General features: G+C 40.3%; 1 protein-coding gene across 6 annotated transcripts in view; it reads left to right on the top strand.

Moving 5' to 3' along the window:
• The window catches only part of P4HA1 (prolyl 4-hydroxylase subunit alpha 1), a 53,170-nt gene extending 29,277 nt beyond the window's left edge, over window positions 1-23,893 (top strand). For 2 of the 6 annotated variants that reach the window (XR_014789385.1, XR_014789386.1), the window contains exons 10-16: window positions 4,469-4,568; window positions 6,842-6,895; window positions 9,439-9,504; window positions 11,586-11,654; window positions 17,558-17,654; window positions 18,080-18,487; window positions 21,086-23,893. Coding sequence is in view for 4 of the 6 variants with exons in the window: in XM_084845608.1 (XP_084701734.1) it covers window positions 4,469-4,568; window positions 6,842-6,895; window positions 9,439-9,504; window positions 11,586-11,654; window positions 17,558-17,654; window positions 18,080-18,150 (457 nt within the window). In the remaining 2 variants the exon portion in view is untranslated. Of the gene's footprint in view, window positions 1-4,468; window positions 4,569-6,729; window positions 6,784-6,841; window positions 6,896-9,438; window positions 9,505-11,585; window positions 11,655-17,557; window positions 17,655-18,079; window positions 19,604-21,085 lie in introns of those variants that run through there. The other 4 variants (XM_084845605.1, XM_084845606.1, XM_084845608.1 and 1 more) reach the window with 3 other exon arrangements.
• The last annotated feature ends 432 nt before the right edge of the window (window positions 23,894-24,325 follow it).

The raw sequence follows: 24,325 nt of genomic DNA, 5'->3' as shown, positions 1-24,325 counted from the left end.
TTTTTGGGTAAAGTCCACCCTGTAAAAGGCTTTTTAAATCTCTCTCAGTCTTGAGATGCTGCCCAGAACTTCAGGGATTTTTGTTTTCAAAATTACAGTTGAGGAGAAGGCAAAAAATATTGCCTGGCTAATAGTTAATTTGTTAGTGCTGATGATCCATGTGACCACTTCGTGTTTTCGCTTTTAGTAATGGCACTTATGCACACATTTCTTTCACCAGCAACTAATCTTTGCTGGATTCTTACAGCACACAACAACCTATAGCCATCTCCTGTCCGCTGCTTCTTGCTTCTCATGATGTCTTCCGACCACTGCAAAGTCTGACTGGCTAATAGAAGCATACACCGTAGGCAATTGCCATATGAGAAAGTAAAACTATGTGGGATATGCATTTTGACTGTTCAGTTTAAATCTGTTCTTTTTTATGTAGCTCTGTGAAAACATACACACACTAAGCAAACCCACAGCAATACAGTTAAAACTTTCTAAATCAAAAACTGTACTGGCAAAGAAATTGCTTTTTGCCTCTGTGAAAAATGCTGGAATGATTACTTGATCTCTAACTAAACCACTGTTACTGGAAACCAAAAATACAGCCTCTTGTATTTCTAAGAGAAATCTGCTCCCTCTTCCTAGACATTCCAAGTACTCTTTCCTAGTTAACACATTTCTATATTATAGCTTATGAGGGGACTACTGTTCATGCTGAAGTACGTGGCAAGCTGTATAAGGTGGCATTTAGCCAGCAGCGGGAAGCCGCATTCTGAGCCAAGCCATGTGCAGTACCAGAATAATTCAGCCACTCTAGCACAACTTTCAGGAAGCTGCTGCAAATGATGTATGTTTGTAAGAGAGCTAGTTACTCTACGATACACTTTTCTCCCTAGAAAAACTCCTATATCACTCTAAATGCACTTTTTTAGACTATGGGATAGATTAGATCAACATAATACTTAAAAAGTTATAAGAACTTTAATAATGTAATTTTAAAATGCCTCTCTAGAGAGATGTGGAATTTTTTAAGGAATGTTGATGATTACTACAGTGGCGTGGAGGTAAAAGTACCTTATTTGAACATCCGTTTCTTTCAAAAAATGAGAACTTAAGAATTATTGTTACGCCTGCTAAATCTGACTTTAAATATTTAATTTGAAAAGTTTTGGAGTTGCCACCAGCGGCAACAGTGCTATATAGCATTCAGAGAACATGACTTTTTGAAGTGATGCAGAAACACTACAGGATTATTTTAGTGTCCATATGACTTTGAACTGAAATGAAATCTGTTGACAAATGAGCTTCCTGAAAAAGGAAATGGTAGGCTGGACAATTGCTCCTACCTAGGATAACATCCTACCTTCTCTTGCTGATGGCTACAAGATTGATGGGAATATGTTGACTGATGAAGTGAAACAAAGTTTAATTGATTCAATGCTTCAAGTCAGAAACCATTTACAAGTAAGACTAGAGGACAGGGGAAAGACTGAAACAGATTCCAACAGATGCTGTAATAGAGAAACAACACACTATATGTTTAAATATTTCCTAACCTTCTCTCCTACCAAAAGAATGCTCAAGGTGGTTTATAGAAGAATACCATAATTTAAAATGCAATTTAAAATGCAATATAAATGAAAATAATTGCTGTTGAGATGAAGGAACTAAAAAACAGATTCTACCAGACTTTCACTCCGTATCTAAAGCTCTTAAATAATAATGTAGCAGCCCAGCAAACCTCCCTGTCAGGGATCGTGCTGTCAGAGCAGTTTCATATGTGTAATTTCTTTCCAGAAGCAAGATCTGGAGCAGGGCTGTTTCCAAAGAAATACAGTGAGCAGTGGGAGGTTCATAAAGTGGTCCTTATGGACCAGAACTACATAGGGCTTTACACAAGTAATAGCCCGCACCTTGAATTGAGCCCCAAAACAACTTTGTAGCCAGTACAATTATGGCCGGTTCTCAACGTGGAAGAAGAAAGGGGTTTGTTTGCGTCTTTTTCATAGATTACTCCAATATGCCAGTTTTCTTAGCAAATAATGTGTTCATTGCTATGGCTCATAGTGGCAAACTGGAATCTGATGCTGTCAGGGACAAAAAATTAAGTCTTCATTCCTATACAGCTTACCTGGGAATAAATTCCATTGAATTGAGTGGGACGTAGCTCTGAATACTCATGCATGGGATTGCACTAGGAAAAAGAATTAGTCTTTCAATGAAGGAGTCATCTGTTTTATTCCAAATAATTTCCAGTAATACAAATGTGTTTGTTCCCCACACTACTCCACACTATTATCCTCAGTCAAACAACCCCATGTTTTTAAAAAATGAATGAAGATTACTTGGTAGGACCTGTTAATCAGTGACCATGATAGATCAACCTGTTGTCCTGACCACAGTGAACAGTTGCTCACATGTCAAGTATGGAGTGTGTACCGCTTATTATGAAACTTTCTTTGCTTGCTGAAATCTTAATTTCCCACTTTAGGAGATAAATTGGTTGCTACAGATAATACTCCATATGATGCTAGATTTTTTTTTAGTGAACTCTGTTTCATTAGAATAATTTATTTTCTGGCTGCTTTATTTCTTATACTTACAATTGCTCTAAGTCTGTGTTTGTTCCTAGACTTCCTTATTTACAAACAACCTAATTTTGGTCAAATGTTAAGCTATACTTTCTCCATACTCTTTGAGATTCTGTAACTAGTGTTGCATCCTATTTTACTGCTGTTGATTAGAGATTTGTTGTAATCCAGTAGAGAAGATGTAGCTCTCATCCTTTCAAATCAGCAGATATATAATGTGTTTCTCCAAAGGATTTGTGGCCACTGATGGCGTTTGAGAATCACGTTGGCTAAATTTCTAAACTTCTGGCTTTTGGTTACTCCTTTTTTTTAAGTGTACAAACTATGATACTTGGCCATTGGTGTTGCTTTAACTACCAGCAACAAGGCAGAATGGACATTTTCAAGAGACAAAGAGTTGCCACCACATTTCCAACAGGGCTCATATGCCATTAACAGGTGTATGGCAAGCAATATCTGAAAAATACAGCTTCTCATGCTGGGAAACAGCCAGTTCTGTTGAATTCCTGTCTGTCAGGGGAAAGGAGGTAACCCTAGAAATGAAAAGAAAGCATGAAATGGGCAAGTGTACAGATAGAGTACATGTAGGTACAGTAATAGAAAATTCAGGTTGGAATGGAAAGAGGTAGAAATAGACTGAGTACTTCAGAAAAATTGCTTGCATCAGAAAGGCTAAAGAGCTTGGTCAGGAAGAGAGACAAATTCTTCATATGTTCTCCAGTTTCAGGTATGAATAGCTATGATCATGTCATTTCCTCCCATTTAAATTGATACTTCTTCTGGACACTGCTTTTTAACTAGGGAGTGGCCCATGTAGTTTTCTGCTTTAAACAATCCACCCTATCATTCCAGTCCCTTGTAGGAAAGGATATCTAGTCCTGTGAGTGAATTGTAAGCTTATAAAATTACCGCAGTCCAAACCATTATTCACAAGTAATCCAACTGGCAATGGTTTCAGGATAACTGGTAGTATGTTATACACAGAGCCTACATCTGAGTAGCTGTACCCATATGCAACCAAAAGTTGGCTAATCTTTCATTGTTGCACTTGGTAAAAGTCCTTGTTAAAATTCACTAGTAGCTTATTGATAGGCACATATACAATGTGGGATTAAACTGAGTGATCATTTGAGATGGTTCTGAATTTTTTAAGCTATGTAACTATCTTATCTGTCAGATGACCCTTTCCAGGGCAGTTATTCCTGCCAGCTCTTCAGTGCAGAGATGGGAATTCTGAGTGCAGTTGTGGCATGGAGAGCCCTCCTCATTTTCACAGACATCAATCTCAGCAGCTGAGCCCATGGATCTGGGTTTGTAGCTTTGTTCACAGCCTGGCTCACTGCTTTTGACTAGAGCAGTGGCAATTAAGAGAAAACTGGACACGGCAGTGAATAAATAACGTTTCTTCTCTTTCAGACATAATTAATGATGAAAATGGCTTGCTGATCTAAAGCAGCAGTCCAGCGCTGCTTTACATACACAACAAATTTACCCTGTATGATTATACCGAGGCCTAACTCACACCGGCTATGCCAGAAATCCTATGCAGAAAATAATGCCTGTAAGACAGTATATACAATTGCAGCAATTCTTGCACTTGTAGCAGGTCCAGAAAGGACTGCCATGTACTATTGCAATGCTATGCATGTAATGGCTTCCATATGTACTTAAGCTGACAAGTTATTTACTCAGTTGTGGATGTGCACCAGCCGAAAGGCTAAAGGTGTTCATTATAAGTGGAGTTATCAAACTCACCATTATCACATTTAAGCTAAGCCTATTTTCCTGTAGACCTTTTTGCACAGCTAAGAAGTGATTTCTTATTAGTCTTGACACATAATTCTTGGAACATGTTGTTCAGGAATAACATCTCATTTCATGTTTAGTGCCTGGCTGTCCGGGTATGAAAACCCTGTAGTGTCACGTATTAATGCAAGAATACAGGACCTAACAGGACTGGATGTTTCCACAGCAGAGGAGCTCCAGGTAAGCTAATAAATACAAATATAAGCGTGTGACCAACCATGCTCACTTTGCAAAAAGATCAAAAACAAACTCCCCGTGGCCCATATTCCCATACTTCTTTGAGTACTGAGAATCTTGCTGTCATTAGCACACAACCCTAATCCAGTAGTGTTTGCTGCAAAGCCTGAGAGCCACTGGCAGTTTCCAGTTACCTCAAGTGCAACTCTCTGCCTCTCTCTCTTTTTGCGGTAGCTAGTCACTCTCAGCAGGTGCTATCTAGTTTTCCCTTGTTTGCTTTAGCAACAGGGTGGCAGCTGTGACCTGGGCTACTAGAGGAGCTTTTTGGAGAGGATAGTCAAGAGACCTGCCCCTCATCAGCCATAAGGTGGGGCAAGGGCAGGGAGAAGAGGAGAATGCAGGATCAAACAACCAACTAGCTGTGGTGGTGGTGAAGCCCAAGAGGCAAAGAGCAACGTGATAGCTGCAGTGGTTCACTACGCAGGTGCTGAAAGTGGAAGGGAAATCAAATCCCTCGCAGGGGGAGAGAAGCATGGACCTGCGCTGGGGGATTCTGCAGTACTGAGTAGAGCCAAGCGTTCTCAGTGACAAGAAAAAGTTCCATTATCAATCCAAGGACCAAGTGAGATGGTCGGAATTTGCCTGCCTGGTGACTTAGTGACTGACTGACGAGGCCTTACTCAGATGATGGAGAAGAGAGGTTTGAAAGGTGTCCAGTCAAGTCCAGTGCACAGCATTGCCACTTGACTGGGGAGAGCACCCCCTTCGCCACGGTCCAGGAAAGCCCCCCAAAGTAGACTCAGTGACAGTGCCTGGAGTTAAAGTGGCTCCTGCTTGAAAAATAATTATCATTGCATACCGGTTTAAATTTCTGTAAGGATATTTTTTCTGAGTAATACAGACATGTATTTTATTTAAAACATTTGTATCCCGCCTTATATCACTAAGATCTCAGGGCGGTGTACAGATAAAAATCAATTTAAAAGGTATAGAACAATAAATAATTTAAACAGCTAAAAACATATTAAACCATTAAACAAGCTAATACCAATTAAAATCTAAATCAATAAAACAGCTAAAACAGTGTGCCACTTTAGAAAATGCATTTAGCCCTCAAAGGCTTTGGTAAAAAGCCACGTTTTTACTTAGCGCCGAAATGAGACTAATGTCTGCGCCAGTCAAGCCTCCAAGGGGAGGGGTGCCACAGCAGAGAATGTCCTCTCCCACGTCCCACCATAGTGTATGTCTCACACTGGTGGGACACAGAGGAAGGCCCCTCCAGCAGACATGCACACACATACTCACAAAATAACACACACTTGTACATGCTCAGTTTATATGTTGTATAAACTGTATTTTAATTCTTCCATTAGATATTGAGCTCCTACGTAAGCCATTTTACTGTAGATGTTCCATAAGCATATCAGTTATAGACTAAGAATTATGATTAGTGAATTCCTTTGTTTCTTTAGTGATCTTGATTTATTATGTACTTTTTGTTGCCTTTATTTTGTTAACTTTATTTGGAAATAAAATACAATTTCATGAGAACGAAGACTGCAAGAGTCTCAGTTCAACTCATTTTCAATTTTTGCTTTTGTATTGTTGTTCAGTCGTTTTGTATTAGCTCATTATAAAGTGATAGCTAGCAGACCAGCATAAGGAAGAGAATTTTGAGCAGAGTCTTAGCTGTGTGTTTGTGTTCCCACACACTTAGTCCTGGCTGCTTTTCGGAACCTTGGGGAGGGGATGGGTAGAACAGGCAAATGGCAGGCAAGAAAAGGGCTAACCACATATCTACAGTGTTGCTGTTTTGCTCTAAAATACCCACTCCTTCAGTGGCTTTCCATTAAAAAATAAAAACGAGTGCCAGAGCTCAGTTAGATGTGTTCCTATGTAGAATTCAGTTAGCTCCAATATTTAAGTATATAGTCCACATTTTAAGAAGAAACCCCAATTCAGAATGTCCACTTCAAGAGTGAGTGGAGTTAAGAAAATAAAAGTAAAAGATTAAAAAAATGAAAATGAAGTCACTGAGTCTCTCAGGTGTTCAAATATTTTAAGTATGCACCTAAAGCAAAAGGCGACAGTAGACATTAAGCAGATGCTTTATCTCTTATCCTGGGTGGTTTATTGGATATTTGTGCTTCTTCCCCTGCTGTAGGTAGCCAACTACGGTGTAGGAGGCCAGTACGAGCCTCATTTTGATTTTGGAAGGGTAAGTCTTTCTCTGTCCTACCCTTGTGCTTCACATGTACTGTGTTTCTTTCTTCCAGGTAGCAAATTATGGAGTGGGAGGACAGTATGAGCCCCACTATGACTTTGCTCGGGCAAGTAAAGAGATGGGTGATGCAAAATCTTTTGAAGCCTCGGCCTTTTAGCCTGTGGCACAAATATTTGTCTGTGTTAAATTCAGGCTGTCAGGTCTTCTAATCGGTTTGAATGGATAAAGTCTTCTAAACTACCATCTGAACAATAAAAATATAGAGAATAAAAACAAATACCATCAAAATATTACAGAGAAATGCTATTAAGTGAAGGAAAGGATGAAAGTGTTACTCTATAAAAACTGAGTTGCAGAGCATTGTGTCTGGTATATTTGAGATGATGGAAAACAACTTTGTCATAGTGTCTGTGATAATACATGCAACCAAAAGGTGGTTTTTGTTTTGATCTAAAGATGGTTAGGTGGCCTTGGATATTTATGGGGTACAGATTGCTGAAACCATAAGATGTTATACCCCTGTTTTAAGTTATTGCACAGATGAGAGGAACCAAATGAACTTGAAGCGTTAAGATAACTGCATTTGTCCTTGTCTACATTTATTTCTGGATGAAGTAATTATTTTTCATTTTATTCCATCTTAATGCATTTTTTTCTTCTTAAGCCATCTTAATGCAAAGCTGCAAAGATCATGGCAACTGAACTCAGATGGTGGTTTACAGGGCATTTATGTATGAAGTAACACATTCAATTAACATTTTTCTTTGAACTAGGTTCTCTGTGCATTAATTTAAAATTTTTGCCTTAACATAAAACGTTGATTCCCCACTCACAATCTAGATCGGTGTATACATTGTGAATTAACAGTTTTTGTCTTCATGCATGAATTTAATTTCTGAAATAATATTTTTACTGCACAATCCTTTGCATGTCTATGCAATCCTATGCGGAGCTCCCATTGTGTTAAACAGGCCTTACCTATATGTGTATTGGATTGCATCCTTAATGTACTAAAATAGTATTTTATTTATTCGTTTAATGGCACTTAAATGCCATCCACTAAGAGAAGTTCACAGGACAGCCAACAGATAAAAGAGAGCTGATACGTAAAACATACATTCATGGACTCTAAATACACCATAAAAACTGGCAGCAGTGGATAAAACAAATATAACAAAACTCACAACAGCATCAGAAGCTTAATGAATATTAAAATTCTAAAAGTGTTACGAACTCTGTAGATCACCAAAAGGAATTTAGATATAAACTAAAAGTTAAAAGTCCTGGCAAAGTCAAAAGGTCTTCATATGGCACAGAAAAGACCAGAGCGTCAGGTGACACCATGGGTGTCAGGTGAGTCTCTCTGGGTAATGCCATCACTACCTTAGTAGCTGCCCACTTCACCTTGTTTAGCAGGGGAACCTGGAGAACTCTGAAGAAGATCTGCGGGTCTGATAGATATATATGGGATGATGTGGCCCTTCATGTACTCCCCTTACCCCTACCCTTTAGGGCTTTAAAGGTTAAAACCAGCACTTTCAGCTGGGCCTGGATAACAGAGTAGAAGCTAGTGCAGTATCCAATAGTATCATGTGTGGGAAGAAACACTGGAGACTTGCCAAGCATGTACACGTGAAAGCGATTAGGGCTGACCAGTACGAAAAAGTTTCTGCTGTAATTCTAGGGATGAAAAGCATTTCGTTAGCATTGGCATAGATAATTTAAGCTGCCAAGTATATTTTAAACATTTGGTTGAATTATAGTTGGTGGCCAGGATGCTGCCTGGTTTACTTCAAGTGATGTTTAGATGTAGGAGAGGGTGTTTCAAGGGAACTCTTGAGTACTAGGAGTTTGTTCTGCCTAAGAAGAGGATTTGCACTGCAGAGCCGTGTCTGAATCTTACTGATTCTGATGGCTGTGGTTGTTCATGGGTTTTCTGAGAGAGGTCCCAGAAGACCTAGTTCCACAGAATTACCTATACTACTTTAGTAATGTCAGTGGTGTGCCAGGCTGGGAATATTACGACAGTGACATCAAGAAGACTTCGCATCAAAAATAACTTATGTAGTATTTAAATTTCTTTCCTGTTGGCTCATTCCATATATCCAGATGCAGTTTGGCAAATTTGTCAGAAATAATTGCAGCTGTCTAAAAATGTAGGCAGGAGATGAAAAGTAATTGCATAAATTATCCAGGAAACATCAAACATTGCAAAATAGTAACCTCTAGTGAGCAGAATGGCCACTGATGCTTTATTGCATTTACTTCATGCATGCATATTCTCTCTCTTACCCATCCTTGGAAAGAATGAGAGGTTTGTGCTGTAGCAAATTCAAATAGATCTAATACTAAACTGGGACTTCTCCCCAGTAAGTAATGTCTGGATAGGTACCAGGACAATGGAACCATGCTTTGTGTCTTAAGAATTTTGTGTGTTAATGTCATTTCAACAGGCGAGTTTTATAATTCTTTGAATGAATAGCTTTAACTTCAAGGAGAAAATACTTGATTTGTTCCAGATAACATATACTAATGTTTCCTTCCATTTCATAGATTCTGAAAATAATTTTGTTCGTGAATGCCTAGCATTAAGGCTTGTGTGCCACTGATATTTCACTTGTATAATGATATGTATGTTTTGGAACACAGAAAGATGAGCCGGATGCCTTTAAAGAACTGGGTACAGGCAACCGCATCGCTACATGGCTGTTCTATGTAAGTAAGATACTTTGATGCCAACATTCAAAGGCATTTCTCTTAGCAAGAGAGGGAATTCAAATTATTGAAAAATACATAGAACTTTCAATATTGTGCCAGTTTGTATTATGGTACCATAGCGCTTCTGGTGTTCGTTCTTAAATTACATTGATATAAGAGTGTGACTGGTTTGGGAGAAATATATCCCATGATACATCATGATATATATCTTGAGAGTTGAAATCTTCTAAATAATCAAAATGTCTGTCCCTGGATAGATACGTTTATCATAAATCTCTTCTAAGAAAATAAGAAGAGCCCTGATAGATCAGATCAAAGACCTGTCTAGTCCAGCATTCAGTTTGCACAGTGACCAGCCAGATGCTTATGGAAAGCCCACAAGCAGGACATGAATGTAATAGCAGCCCCCTGCTTATTTTCTCCAGCAACTGGTGTACATAGGCATACTCCCTCTGATGCTGGAGGTAGAACATAGCCATCAGGACCAGTTGCCATTATTAGCCTTATCCTTCATGAATTTGTCTAATCCCCTTTTAAAGCTGTCCAACTTGACAATCATCATTTAATCTTGTGGAAGCAAATTCCATAGTTTAATTAAGCACTGTGTGAAAAAGATTCAGAACTTTTGTCTGTTCTGAATCTCCCATTACTTAACTTCATTGGATGACCCGAGGTTCTAGGATCATGAGAGAGGGAGAAAAACGTCTCCCTATTCACTTTCTCCATACCTTTTTTTCCAAGCTAAAAAGCCCTGAACATTATAACCTTTTCTCATAGAGGAGTTACTTCAGCCCTTTGATAATTTTGGTTGGCTTTTTCGGCACCTTTTCCCACCCTACAGTATTCTTTTTGAGGTGTGGGGACTAGAACTGTACCCAGTATTTAAAAGTGTGGTCACGCCATAGATTTGTATAAAGGCACTATACTGGTAAGTTTATTGTCGATTTCAAATGCTTTTTCATTCCTTTTCTAATGATCCCCATCATGGAATTTGCCTTTTAATAGCAGCCGCAAGCTGAGTCAACATCTTCATTGAGATATCCACCACAGCCCTAAGATCCCTTTGTTTGGTCAGTCACTGCCAGCTCAGACTCCCATCAGCGTTTACGTGAAGTTTGGATTTTTTTACTGTATATTTGCTTACATTAAACTGCATTTGCCATTTTAATGCCCACACACCCAGCTTGGAGAGATCCTTTTAGAGCTCTCTGCTTTTTGTTTTAACCACCCTAAATAATTTGGGGTCATCAGCAAACTCGGCCACTTCAGTAGTAATCCCTCACTCCAGACCATAAAAAGCATAGATCCTTGGGTGACCCCACCGTTTACATTCTTCCATTGTGAGAACTATTTGTTTATTCCTGTGCTTCCTGTTTTTTTTTAACCAGTTACTGATCTATGAGAGGCACTCTCCTCTTATCCTATGACTGCTAAGGTTGGGTAGAGGTCTTTGCTGAGTGACTTGGTTTATTTGAGCTTTCAAAGAGTTTTTGACAACAGCTTTTAAACCAATCTGTACTGGACAGGTGTCATTCAGACATCCATGAGGTTTCATTTCACATAGGATACTCCTAGACTTTGAATTTCAGATTTCCAGTGACACAGTAAAAATTCAGTTTCCTGGGTCAAAGCTGGCCAAATCATCTGCATCATCAAGTGGTTACATCAATGGCAGCTGGAGCGTCCATTATTTCCTTACCAGCAAGCCCCATTGTGAGATCCGCGTTATCAGCCAATAGAATCAGACAGGGCAAATAGAGAAGTTTAAGAGGGAGGAAGGAATTACTGGATGACCACTAACGTTCTTGGCATGTTGTACTGATGAATCCTGTTATTAGACTATAATGTTAATTGTGTTACTACATTAGAGTACTTTATATATCCAGTATGAAAACTGCACCAACATACCCTTTAAATTTGACCAGCTTTATTGTTCAAAACTTCAGTGGCAAAGAGAATGCTGCTTCAGTGCCCACGATATCAAATCAGCGCTGTAGTCCATCTGATTACTTTTTGATAATGGCTTAAAGAGGCTGTTTGAAATGGTTGGCTTATGACTGACACCATCTCTTTTTCAGATGAGTGATGTGGCAGCAGGGGGAGCAACGGTATTTCCTGAAGTAGGAGCCAGTGTTTGGCCTAGAAAGGTAAGTGTGAATGTGTGTGTGTTAGCTGACCATCTGTGTACTATTCCTTCCATTTAAAAGCCTAGTATGGGTGCCCCTAAATTAAAGCTGCTGCAAAATACTTGAAATGTTTCCAATGAATAGAGTAAACCTTGCACATACGCACCCTGTTGCAGTGTCAGAACTTGCAGGGGGCGGTCCACACACCACGATGCAATATTTTCAGGGTTTGTTAAGCCATAGTTTCTTGTTATATTCAAGCCGGGAAGCGGTAGCTTAAGCTCTGATAATTATCCGGGCTTGCAAGACAGAAACAAATAATGGTTTGCAACCCTGGTTTGTAGTCAGCCTAAAATATATTTTCTCATTTTGGATGAAACAGGGAACTGTGGCTTAAATCCCAGAAGTATTGTATTACGGTGTGCGTGATGGAGATAAGGAGCGTGTAGGCACATACTTGTTCTCACTCTAATAAACTATGGTTTATCAGACCAAGGTTGTTACATCTGAACCAGGCCCCTGTAACACTTGGCAAAAAAGGGGGCTGTGGGTCGCATTTCAATAGAACGCTATCTCTTATTTTCTTAGTCAGTGGGTGCTTCTAGATGAGGCTTTTATCATGCCATCATCTTGCATGATGCAGAAATTCTTCATGGAATTTTACAGGGGGTCCAGATGATGTCATCTTTCACTTGTAACCTTCCCATGTTTTCCCACCACTGCTTCCACCTTTTTCTTTACCATAGATAATCTGGTAAGGAGGAAAAGATGGAATAGCTGCGCAATTACTTCTAGCTAGTAATACTAGAATGCAAAACAGAAAAGACAAAGTCCCCAATAACAGCTCAAACCGAACACACAAGGTGCAGGAGACCTAACAGAACTGCACTAGATAAATGAGATAATTTTATAAAATGTTTAGAAAGCTATATGACAAATAGAGCACTTGATGGTACATATTAAATTGTAAAAAGAGTGAATATTTCCAATGCCTACATACCATTTATAACATTCATATCTATGTCTTAATAACCATATCATTCATAGTTATATAACATATATGACAAATGAAGCACAATTTATTAGGGCTGTGCACCACTTCGGTCCAAATCCTGAAAGATGAAGTGAAGCAGGCTGCTTCGGCGGTGCCTTGGCATGATCTGAGGTGGATCAGAACAGCACTGAGGCGCCCCGAAGTGAAGCAGCTCATCGACAAGGCGTCTCAGACCTCCTTGGAGATTCATAGCTCTTCTGATGCCTTCTGAGTAGTCCAGACAGGTTGGCTCCAAATGTATCAACTTGAGAGAGATCTGAGAGGGGGAAAAGAGGAGGATTGAGGGGGGAAGGGGAGAGGAGGAGGAGGGAGGGAGTTTTGGCGAATGGCAACTCTAGTTGCCAAATTAGGGCTGAACGGAACCCAGCTGTCTCCAGTCAGTGACAGTGGCGGAGGAAGGGGGTGGAGAATACTGGAGTGGAGAGATCAGCCTGCATTTGTTAATTGAGAGAGAGAGAGAGAGAGAGAGCTGGTTAGGTGGTGGCTTTGTTGTTAGAGAGAGATCCTGTGTGTGCAGCTTTGTGTTCCTTTATTAATTCATTCTCTTTTTTTCTTTTATAGATTCTTCATTTAAAAAACCAAACATTTAGTACTTAGTTTGAGTTTCCTCCCTGGTTCTTAGTCTCCCCACACCCCACCCTTCTGTAATAAGTTTTACCTTTCATTCTTCTTGTTTGTTCATTTAAAAAAACAAAACAATTCACTTTAGTTGCTTTGCCTCGTTCTTTAGCTTCTCCCCACCTTCTTAATTCTCTCTCAACCATTAGTTTGCCCTTACTTTCAGTGTGTGTTTGTGTGTGTGTGTGTGTGTGTGTGTGTGTGTATATATATATATATTTTTTTTTAAACGTCCTTGTTCTTGGCTCCCCTCCACCACCCCCTTCTCAGTTCCTGTATTCCTTCCCTTCCCATTTTTGATCTCTTTTCCCTATTTTTTTTTTAAATTAAAAACCTTTTTCTCTTCTGTTAGGATTATAGTTAATCCCCACACCCTTTGCTTGTAGGTAGTTCAGTGTTTGGTTTGCTTTTGCTCTTGTGTGTGTGTTTGTGCTGTGTGGACAAGCAAACAATGTGTGACAAAGCAGTACACAGTCCACATTTCAAAAAACAGTGGGCAAAGCACTACACATACATTAACAGCTGTTATTTAAATAATATAATACTACACTGTGTGGCAAAGCAAGCAAGCCAGTATGAGGCATCTTCGGAGTCTTGTTGGCAGGGGCTTCGGTGGGCACGGTGCTGCTGGGACTAGCGGCACTGGTAGGCAAGCTGGCTCTCCCAGTCCGGATAGTGCATTCTGGTGTAGCAGGGCAGCAGAGCGCGGAGGCAAGTTGCAGTGCCTGGAGGTCACTGTTTGAGGAGGCCGGTGTAGGCAGCAGTGGTAGCACTGTTGCCAAAGGAGCACCATCTCCTTCTGTAGCGGAAGAGGGGAGCCCGCTGATGGATGTTATGTCAGAGGTGTCTGATGTCCTCAGCGTGGTGGATGGTGAAGAGGAGGAGATCCTCCAGGGTGTGGTGGAGGATGAGCAGCAGGCAGAGGCTTCAGTACCCGACCCCTCTTCCATTGTTCCCTCTGCTCATGAGGTGACTGCCAAGACTCAAGGCAGGCAGTCTCTGTCTCCTTTTAATGTCAAGGCAGCATCGTGTGGGACCACTTTGAGGTAGGAGTGGATCCCAGGGCTGCTGTCTGCCGCCACTGCAAGGCGTCCCTGAGCAGGGGGAAACAGCCAGGGCACTACACTACCAGCAGCCTGCTCCTGTACTTAAGGACGTAGCATCAATCGGTCTTGTTCGGGGAAGAGGCCCCCACATCCCAGCAGGTAGGCAGCAGGGACAAGCAGAAGGCTGGTAGTGCTGCAGCTCCTGCAAGCAGTCCGTCTTTCACCTCAAGAGGCTTAGGCAGGCCATCATGGAGGAGGAGGAGTGGGCGAAGTATGGGTCCACAAGGTGGAGGTTTCCAGCGGCCAGCCAGATCGCCAACTGCATATATAAGGATAAACTAGATAATGATGTGCACTTTGCTACACTCTCAGTTCCTTCGGTTCACTTGCGTCATTTTTTAAAATTTAAAACTTTCTGAAATTTGGCAGGTGAGGTGTGGCTAAAAAAAATTATTAAAATATAAAATATTAATCTTTTGTGTGCTAAAAAAAAAAGCACATTAGCACAAAAACTACTCCAGCCTGTTTTCCCTGTGTATTCCAAATTCAGCCAAAGAGAGCCTGAGGTGAAGCTGAATGGGAAAGGGGAGAGGGGTATTGCACTTCAGAGACACCTACAGCAGATATTAAGGATAGTGACCTCCTCATAATCACTGCTTAAACACCTAATTTCTCTGATTATTCCTTTATGACCTTTGGTTTGAGTTTCTCAGAACAGCACATTTTATCTGCGCCTAGCACAAAAGCTACTGGGCCAAACTGTCTGAAATTTGGCAGGTGTGATCCCCTCGACGGGGGCTGAGAGGTCCCCAAGTTTCATGCAGTTCTGTGGAAACAGTGGGCATCTCTACACCAGCCTAAAATCCTGCATTTAAAATGGGGCTTTCTGCTTCCATTTTAAATGCAGGATCACAAAGGCTCCCTTTTTCACCCCCTTCCTTTTCCCCCTCCCCTTACCCCCTCCTCCCAGTATCTGAGTCTTCCATTATCTTTCATTGATCTTGCTCCTCTTCTTGCCGCTTTTACTCTTTTCACGGAGTAAACTGAAGCGGAACACAATGGGGTAATTTGAGAGCTCATTATCTGTGATCTATTTAAAAACGGAACAAAGGGCATTTAATGCAGGAGATACCTTGAATGATCATGGTGTCATGTAAAGAGCCCACAAACTTCCGTGAAGGAGCAATCTAAATCACAGGATAAAAGCTCAGTGTGAAGGAGCCCCATGACAAGCTTTGAGAGTTTTTGTTGAAAAAATAAAAAGTGAACTCTGCCTAGCACAAAAACTACTGGGCCAAACGGTCTGATATTTGGCAGGTGGAATCCCCTTCATGGGGACTGACGGATCGCCAAATGTCATGTATTTATCATGAAAACTGAAAAAGTATGGCTGGTTCTATTTTCTAATGCAAGTCAATGGGAAAGCATCATATCATAATGATTCAGATATCCAAATCTTGCTTCACATCCAAAGTGAAGCAGATGGAATCCAAATCGGCCCAAAGAGAAGCGGGGCTGCTTCAGAAGGTCCAAAGCAGCATCTGAAGTGAAGCAGAGGGTCCATGCACAGGCCTACAATTTATAGCAATCATATCAATATCATAACCATATCAGTTGTAATTGTATCAGTCCACAGAACCCCAATATATTCCTGTTTCAACTATATATAGTCTTCATCAGGAACTCCTATAGATAATTCTTTTAGATACAGAACAAACTTTAATAACAAACTCTGATAACAGATATCATTAAAAGATTGTTTCACTTCCTGAATTAATGAATTTGCAATGGTGTACTGATCAATGGGGTGAAATAGTCAATTCTATTTATATCTAGAAGAAAACTCCAATGCTGTATTGAAAGTAGAAATGCTGGTTTTCTCCAACTCACTCTTCCCAAAATGTGTTAGCACTGCAAAAGCCAATCACCAAACAAACGATAAACGCCGCTATAGCAGTCTACTGATATGCTTGTTATGACGTTGGATTGTTCTAAATAGTATATTGGCATCGCAAATATAAATTTCTCTAATACTCTGATGTGTACCATCAATTGTGCTTAATTTGTCATATATGTCACATGATTATGACTGATATGATTGTTATAAATGGTATATAGGCATTGAAATAGTCACTTCCTTTATAATTTGATGTGTACCATCAAGTGCTTTATTTGTCGTATTGGTTTATAAACATTCTATAAAATTATTTCATTGGTCTAGTGTAGTTCTGTTAGGTCTCGTATCTTGTGCGGTAATGCTGGAAGCCTTCCATCTGGAAACACCCAGTGCCACAAAATTAAAATTAGTTTCCAAATTCTCCAGAGGGAACTGTAAAATGAAAAGTACAAGTTGAGTAAATTTATTTAAAATTATAGGGATACTTATAGTACTGAATGATTTCGGAATGCATGGGTTTTATAATGCATGCTGCCTTTTAATATTGCACAGGTCATTTAGTTGATTAGAACTGAATCTTTCTCTTTTACTTGAAACTTAAAGCTCATTTTTAAAAACATTTTTGAAAGTGGCATTTAACTTCCCATTGCTAAAATATCATAGGGTATCTTTAATGCTGTATTTATCACTTAATAAGATTGCACAGTATTAATGATAGCATTGTGAAAATATTTGAAGGAAGGGCCATTAAAGGTGGCCACTAAAATTAGATAAAATGACCCCCCCCCCCCCAAGATACAATGGGAAAGAAGCTGTTTAATACATGGCTACTTCAGCACTAAGCCAAAAGCAGAATAGGGACAGAATCCATTCAGAATGTGGTACAACACATATATGGCAACACATATATGGCACTGTGCCTTGTGTGGGGCAAATTGGTAGGTAGCCACTTCGGGCTGAATACTAGGCACTGTGAGGCTTTATAGGGATCAAATGGCCTCAGTGACAAGCAGCTCAGGGCCTGGAGTAAAATAAGGAGGCAGCAAGAGAATAGACTTGGAGCAACGTTGGGAGCTTCAAGACGTCTCTATTTCACTGTCATAAAGCCAGGAGTTCAAGAAGTGCTGAGGTGAATGTAGCCTTGAGACACACGTAGAAATCATGGCAGGTGGTGGTGATCGGTGCCTTTGCCATATCCCGTTGGCTAACACCTGTAGAGCATCAGCTTTTAGCATGCCTTAGCCCTGCATTTTTCAGAAGTTAACATTGAGGCAGTGTAATGGATTGATACTGTGTTGTATTTTCCTAGGGGACAGCTGTATTTTGGTACAATCTTTTTCCAAGTGGTGAAGGAGACTACAGCACAAGGCATGCTGCCTGTCCAGTACTAGTTGGAAACAAATGGGGTATGTATGAAACTTGAGATATGACATAGTCATCATAGCTGTCACACTTTAAAATACATGCAATGTACCTGAAAGATAATGTCTCAAATAAAAATATCAGTGGGAAGTGGAACTTGAGGGTAATATCTAAAATGATGAGATGGGGAGAGGGAGATGTAAGCAAGTCGTATAAGCAAGCTGCTATATCACTCAATGCAGGCAGGTGGGGTTTGGCCAAAGCCATTTAAATATTGGCCGCATACGGAAGCAATATTATTGGATAATAAATCTCATTATACACAATAAATATGAAGCCATTTTTCATGTCACATTTCTAGTTTGACTTCAGAAAATTACCATTTCTGCATCTGAACAGGATTTTACAGGCTACATTTTACAGGTGTGAGTGATAATATGCAATGTGACTCTTTTTCTTTTTTTTATAGTATCCAATAAATGGATCCATGAACGTGGGCAAGAATTTCGAAGACCGTGTACTTTATCAGAGTTAGACTGATACAGATCTTCCCTTTTTCTCTTCTATTGCAAATTTAATTTCCCTTCCATATTGCCTTGTTTAACACCAATAGTTTACACTAACACTCCACTACAACTTTTGTCTCCAGTGCCAACCAGTTCTTCATCTATGGACAAATACCACCTTTTTATCTATGGACAAATACCTTTGCTAATATACCCATTTAAATTTTTAATAGGGAGATTATATTTGATTTCTAATGTCTGTGAGTTGTCATGGCCAAAAATAACTTCTGTAGAGACACTGTAAATTTCTATTGGTGGTAGAATGGATATGGACAATCTGTCATCTGACAAGGACTTTGTTTGCTTGGAGGGTAAGATACTATACGTCGCTTCTACTTCTATTCCTTGATTTTAGAATGCCTCACCACTGCTATAAAACTGTGGACAGGGGCTGCAAGCCACATCTGATTGACATCAATGGCAAAACTCCTTAATGAATGCAAGTACTATGGGTTGTGCTCATGGGCCTTATCTTCAGGCTATTCTGGGAAGGCTTTTCCACTGCCCTGCAAGTTCAGACACAGATGATCTTCCTTTTTGTTATGCCTTGTAGATGAACCTGGCTGCTAGTCCTAAGAAACGAGCCAGTAGTTGTACACATACAGGTGGCTTGAGCAGTACTATATTACTGTCCTTTTGCCACCTGCATGAGAACAGCTTGAAAAAATGACTTTCCAGGTATGATCCATCTTTTAACCACATTGTGATTCAACTCCGTCCTTTTCAAAATTATTGCTGCTTTTATTGTTTTGTAATTGGTAATAACCCTATGAATCCATGGAGACAAGTACATAATTGGCTTGAACGTAACATTGTGCCTTAGACTGGGAGTCTGAATTTGTATGAAACAATTTGTATGAGGAGAAAATGCACAACTTCATTCCCAAAATGCCATATTTTTGTTTTCCAACTGAAGTGTTTTTTGTGACAAAGATGATATATTTATAATACTAAATCTTTTGAAAGCTTTTTGTTTTCAGTATATTAGGATGGTGTGGACCCTGAATGAGTGCTGTCTCTGTTACTAGCCTTTTAACTACCTAGAGCTGTATTCACACAGGATGTTAAGAAGACAGTTATAGCTCCTTCCTATATTCTACCCCCTTAATTGTTCTGCTTCAGGATCTTAAGGTTTTTTGTACATAAGTCTCCAATAAGGGCTTGGCATTTCTTGGATGACTTTGTGCCCAAGGCGGCCAAATGCAAACATTTCAGAGTTGTATCTGAATTAAGATGGATGATTGGAAATCCACTGCTAGGGATGTACAAAACACTTACCTGGTTTCGTCCAGGGACATCCGCGGTGGGGGGGAGGCGCTCCATCCTTCCCCCCGAAATCCTCGAGGGGGGGAAGGCGATCCGTTCCTCTCCCCCGGAATCCTGCCCAGCCGGCAGGCTCCGCGGCCAGCCGAGCCAACCCGCAGCGGGCTTCCAGCCGCTGCCGGGCTGCTGCAGACGCAAATGGAGTCCTGAGTAGGGGACGCCATTTGGGTCCCTATGGTAGCCCGTGATAGGCTATGTAAATATTTATGTAGCCTATGACAGCTAAAGCAGGGACGCAAATAGCATTCCCTACGCCATTTGCGTCCCCTACGCCATTTGCGTTCCCACTTTAGCCGTCATAGGCTACGTAAATATTTATGTAGCCTATCACGGAGAAAACGGGAACGCAAATGGCGTAGGGGACGCCATTTGCGTCCCTGCTTTAGCCGTCATAGGCTACGTAAATATTTACGCAGCCTATCACAGGCTACCATAGGGACGCAAATGGCGTCCCCTACTCAGGACGCCATTTGCGTTCGCAGCAGCCCGGCAGCAGCCGGAGCTGCCGCCAGAGCCACAGCTGCAGCCAAGTAGGCTCCGTTTTGCGGGGCTTTCAAGGGTGTTGGGGCGGGTTGCTCCGTTCTGCCACGGATTCCGGGGGGCCGGATTCACTGGAATTCGGCCCCCCTGGGATCCGTGGCAGAATTCTCCAACATTCCTATCCACTGCACAAATCTGTCTCAGCAATAGTCAGATCAGTATTTCAGAACAAAAATAGCTGGCTGTTGTATTGGATCACTGATAAAGGTAGAAAAGTGCTTCTGATCCACCTGAACCTATTAGTTGTAAGACCTAGCTCGATCATAAGATTCCTGTTGCCACAGTCAGATAGAGGCTTGCTTTCGCAAATTGCTACAAGCTGCATATTTTTATTTAGTAAAATGTATAAATGTTGTGCTAACTCGAAAGCAAAGAACCCTCACAATCATTTAGTGCTGCACTTTCACACTTGAATAATGACCAGACATAATACAAAAAGAGAACTCACCACATGGACCTCAGCCGGGAGGTGAATCTTCCCTTCTTTGCAGATGAAACAATAGATGCGCATATCAGTGAATCAAACACTGGCTCAGTGCTTCCCTCCCCCAGTGCTTCAAGCAAGCTGCTCACCATTTTTATTTTTAAAAGCACTGCATGACTGTTCATAAATTTACCTGTTCCTTTGTCCCAAATGGATTAAATAAAATATTGCCTTTAAATAAGAAAAGCAAAACCATTCTGGGAACTGGAGGAGGGGAAGTTTGTTAGTGACATCATAGGGACAGGGAAGTCAAGCACTGTGTACAGCTGACTTCTGCTAAAAACTTGCAAAACTGTTTTGTTTTTCTTCAGACCTCAACCCTGTAGAGGAGTAGGTATATTTTAGATTCATTGCAGTGAGGGCACTTTCAGAATGGTCCCACTGCTTTAGTTCACTTACTTTTATATAGAATATACATTCAATTCACAAGATTACTTTTTTTTTTTTTTTACAAAAGCTATTTTGCACAATAACTCCTCGTTGCATTTTGTTTTGGAGTAATGTCTCTTCCATTGTCATTTTTCATCATCCCTTTTTGTTCTATACTATGCACATTTTTTAGGACACAAAGATCGGTACAGGAATAAGGGACCAAGCTGAAATGTGAAACATGTGTGCTACATGGAACATCAGACCATGGCATCTACTCACAAACTGATTTACTTCTGTGTAGACTCTGCAGTTTTAAGCAACAAGCATGAGAAAGCTTGCAGGCAAATCCTGGGAATGAAGCTGTAATTGAAGAAAGAATCCAGAATGAAGTGTAAATAGCCCCAGTAATGAGCATATGATGCTGCTCTATACGCTGCTCTATACCAAGTCAGACTGTTGGTCCATCTAGCTCAGTATTATCTCTACACTGACTGGAAACAGTTCTCCAGGGTTTCAGATAAGGGGTCTTTTGCAGCCCTTCATACAGATGCTGCAGTATGAAAGCCTTTAACTGGAGATTAGAGATTGTCTGGGTCCTTTATTGGAAAAAACAGCTATTATAGTGAGTCCTGAGAACCTAAGGACTGAATCCACAGATATGAGAATTATTCTACTGTAGATATAGACAACCAGGTGCCTTCCAGATTTTTTAGACTGCAAGTTCCATGAGCCCCAGTCAAAGTGGCAAATGGGCAGGAATTCAGTAGTTGCAATCCAAAATATCTGGAGGGTTCTAGGTTGCCTAGCCCTTCTCTAGTTTGTCTAAATAGTCTGCCATAACAAAGGCCACTCTTTGACATAAAGGCTGCAATTCTGCTCCCAATTATTTTGTGGCAAGTTCCGTTTATTTCTGTGCCCTGTGTAATGCTTAAAGTATGGGTTATTGTTGGTGTGCATGAGCTTTGAGACTCATGCGCTCCCCCCTCTTCATCTGGCATAGCCATGAGGAGGAGATTGGAAGCTTTTGCTTCCATTTTCAGTTAACTGCAGTTGATTGTTGCATCCAAATCCAGACAAACTGTGGTTAGCCTTAACTATAGTTTAGGAAAACAAGCCAGCTTCGTAAACCGTGGTTTATGATTAAACACGGTTTGCCTGAATTGGGATAAAGCAAACTGGCTGATTGAAGACAAGTAAAAGCTTCTGATTTCGCAGCCATGCTGGAGGGAGGGCGAACTCGCAGACTCTGCACTCAGGCATGTAGCACTCACCTTTGGTTTAGCATTATGTCTCAACCAGGCCAAAGTGTACCAGGGTGACTCATCAAGAAACTGATTTAATTTAAACGGATCTGCAAATAGTGTATGGCAGTGAAATACATCTTTAAGTTAAACCAATATATTTTGAAATGCAGCTGAAGCACTCCAGCTTATTTTGATATAATTGCTTTTAATGCATGTTATTTCAAAGTGTAAAATACATCAGCGTAATTGTCTGGGGGCATGCATAAATTGGAAAAGAGTATTGCAAGAGTGGTGGTTGTGACAATGATCTTCTTAGAAGAAGCTACAGACACTAAGAAGCTACAGATATCGATCAAGGTATTTTATTGTTAGTCTTGCAGAGTTTAGGACTGGAACAATTCAGAGTGGGGGGAGTACAAGGCCCATTTCACATAAGAAAACTCACATTATTTTTAAATGGCTATTTAAAAGCTGCAATTTAAAGCTGAACCATAGTTGCCTGGCCAAAACTAATTTTTAGTCTCTTATGCCTGCTCAACTGGTAGCACCTATCTGTTGAACTGACAAGTGTATGTTCCTACACTTGTCTGTTGCTTGGTACAGTTAAAAAAAAAAGTCCTTAGAATATAATTCCAGTCATAATTCTCCTTCTCCATATGCAGAATAGCAAAGAACACTATGGGAGCATGGGATGGTCTGCTATTAGCTTGCTTCTGTCAAGGTTTTAGCTGCACAGTAGTAAGCCCATCCTAAAACAAAATTTAAGCAAGAATGGATGTCTTTATTTTAATTTAAAACAGTTACTGCACAATGGAACAGACTATGAATTGCAGAGAAGTCTTGAGAGCTAGAACACTTAAGAATTGGGACATTTTGATGATGGATGGAAATGCAAAGGCTTGGATTGGATTTTGCTGAAGCATAAGCCATATAAATGGAGGATGAACCAAACTCTGGTATCAAGAGATATTCCATAAGGAAATGCATTTATGTTAAGAGATTTTCTGGGGTCTGTTCTTAGGCAAGCTATTTCTATTCAGGACTGCAGTTTATGCCACACTGTAGTCCTGAAAGATGGCTAAGAAGTGCATTAAATAAATAAATGCACCTAACGTGTCACTGAAACACATCCCGTAAACATTTTTTCTTTGAATAGGAACTATTGCTTCATTCATGAAAATTGCTTTTACAATACGGTAATGCACAGCTTGACTTGGAGAATATTTCAGATTCCTAAGACACAGCATAAGATTGTAAGACCTAGGTGTTTGGTATGTTTACAGTTCTACTGCTTTATTGGCTTATTACTCATGAAGACAATGAATCGCTGCCATATTCCAATAAGTGAAACAAGGCAGTGCTTCCTTTTTCATGTCAAAGTTCATTTCTGCACCTTCGTTTTGGGGTGGGTGGGGAATCTCAGTTTTGCTGATGATCAGATCATTCCTGATGGGGGAAAATAAAGATTTAAACCCATGGTACTAAACCCATTTTTCACTACAGTACTCTGCATCCATGATCACACAAGGAGATGAGGTGCTTGCTGTCTTCTGTTGCTTTAGGATACAGAATGTAACTCCTGTATGAATGCTACTGTGTGTGAAATATGAATGACAACTGTTTTGGCTTACAAGGATGATATTTGAGAAATTGCCTTACTGTATTACTTTTTTGTAATAAAAAAATAATGTAACACCCCCCCCCCCCCAGGCTTTAAATAAAAGCCTCTGCAATTACTGGGGTGAATCCTCCACATTGAACTGTGGTGTGACTTTTCTTTCTGCTGAATTTTATTAATAGAAACCAGTTGTCTGGTGTCTTCAGTATTAAGTTATGTAGAGTTCTTTTATGTAATACATCTCTAGGCTTCGGAAGATAGATATACTCGGGATTACTCTGTCTTATCTGTGCTTAACGATCCAATGGGAGGTTTATGTTGTCTCACTTAGGCGGCTGCAGCAGTAGCAAGTGAGGAAGATGTGTGCAAGAAAACAAGTGTTTAGGCAATTTTGGCTTTAGCTACCTACTCTATCTTCCTACTGGTTATTAGTATAAAAGAAGTGTTTCAGCTGCTTCCATACTCATTTTCACTGTTGACCCATAACCCCTCGTTGCTTACAACTGTGTACAAGATGGAGCAATCTCAACAATCCTTTTCACCAATCAACTTGCTTCAGATTGTCACT

The sequence above is a fragment of the Heloderma suspectum genome, chromosome 3 (genome assembly GCF_057233095.1).
Source record: "Heloderma suspectum isolate Gila_16-S chromosome 3, 16-S_ref, whole genome shotgun sequence".
Taxonomy (NCBI): Eukaryota; Metazoa; Chordata; class Lepidosauria; order Squamata; family Helodermatidae; genus Heloderma; species Heloderma suspectum.
This window is presented reverse-complemented; position numbering and strand designations above follow the sequence as displayed.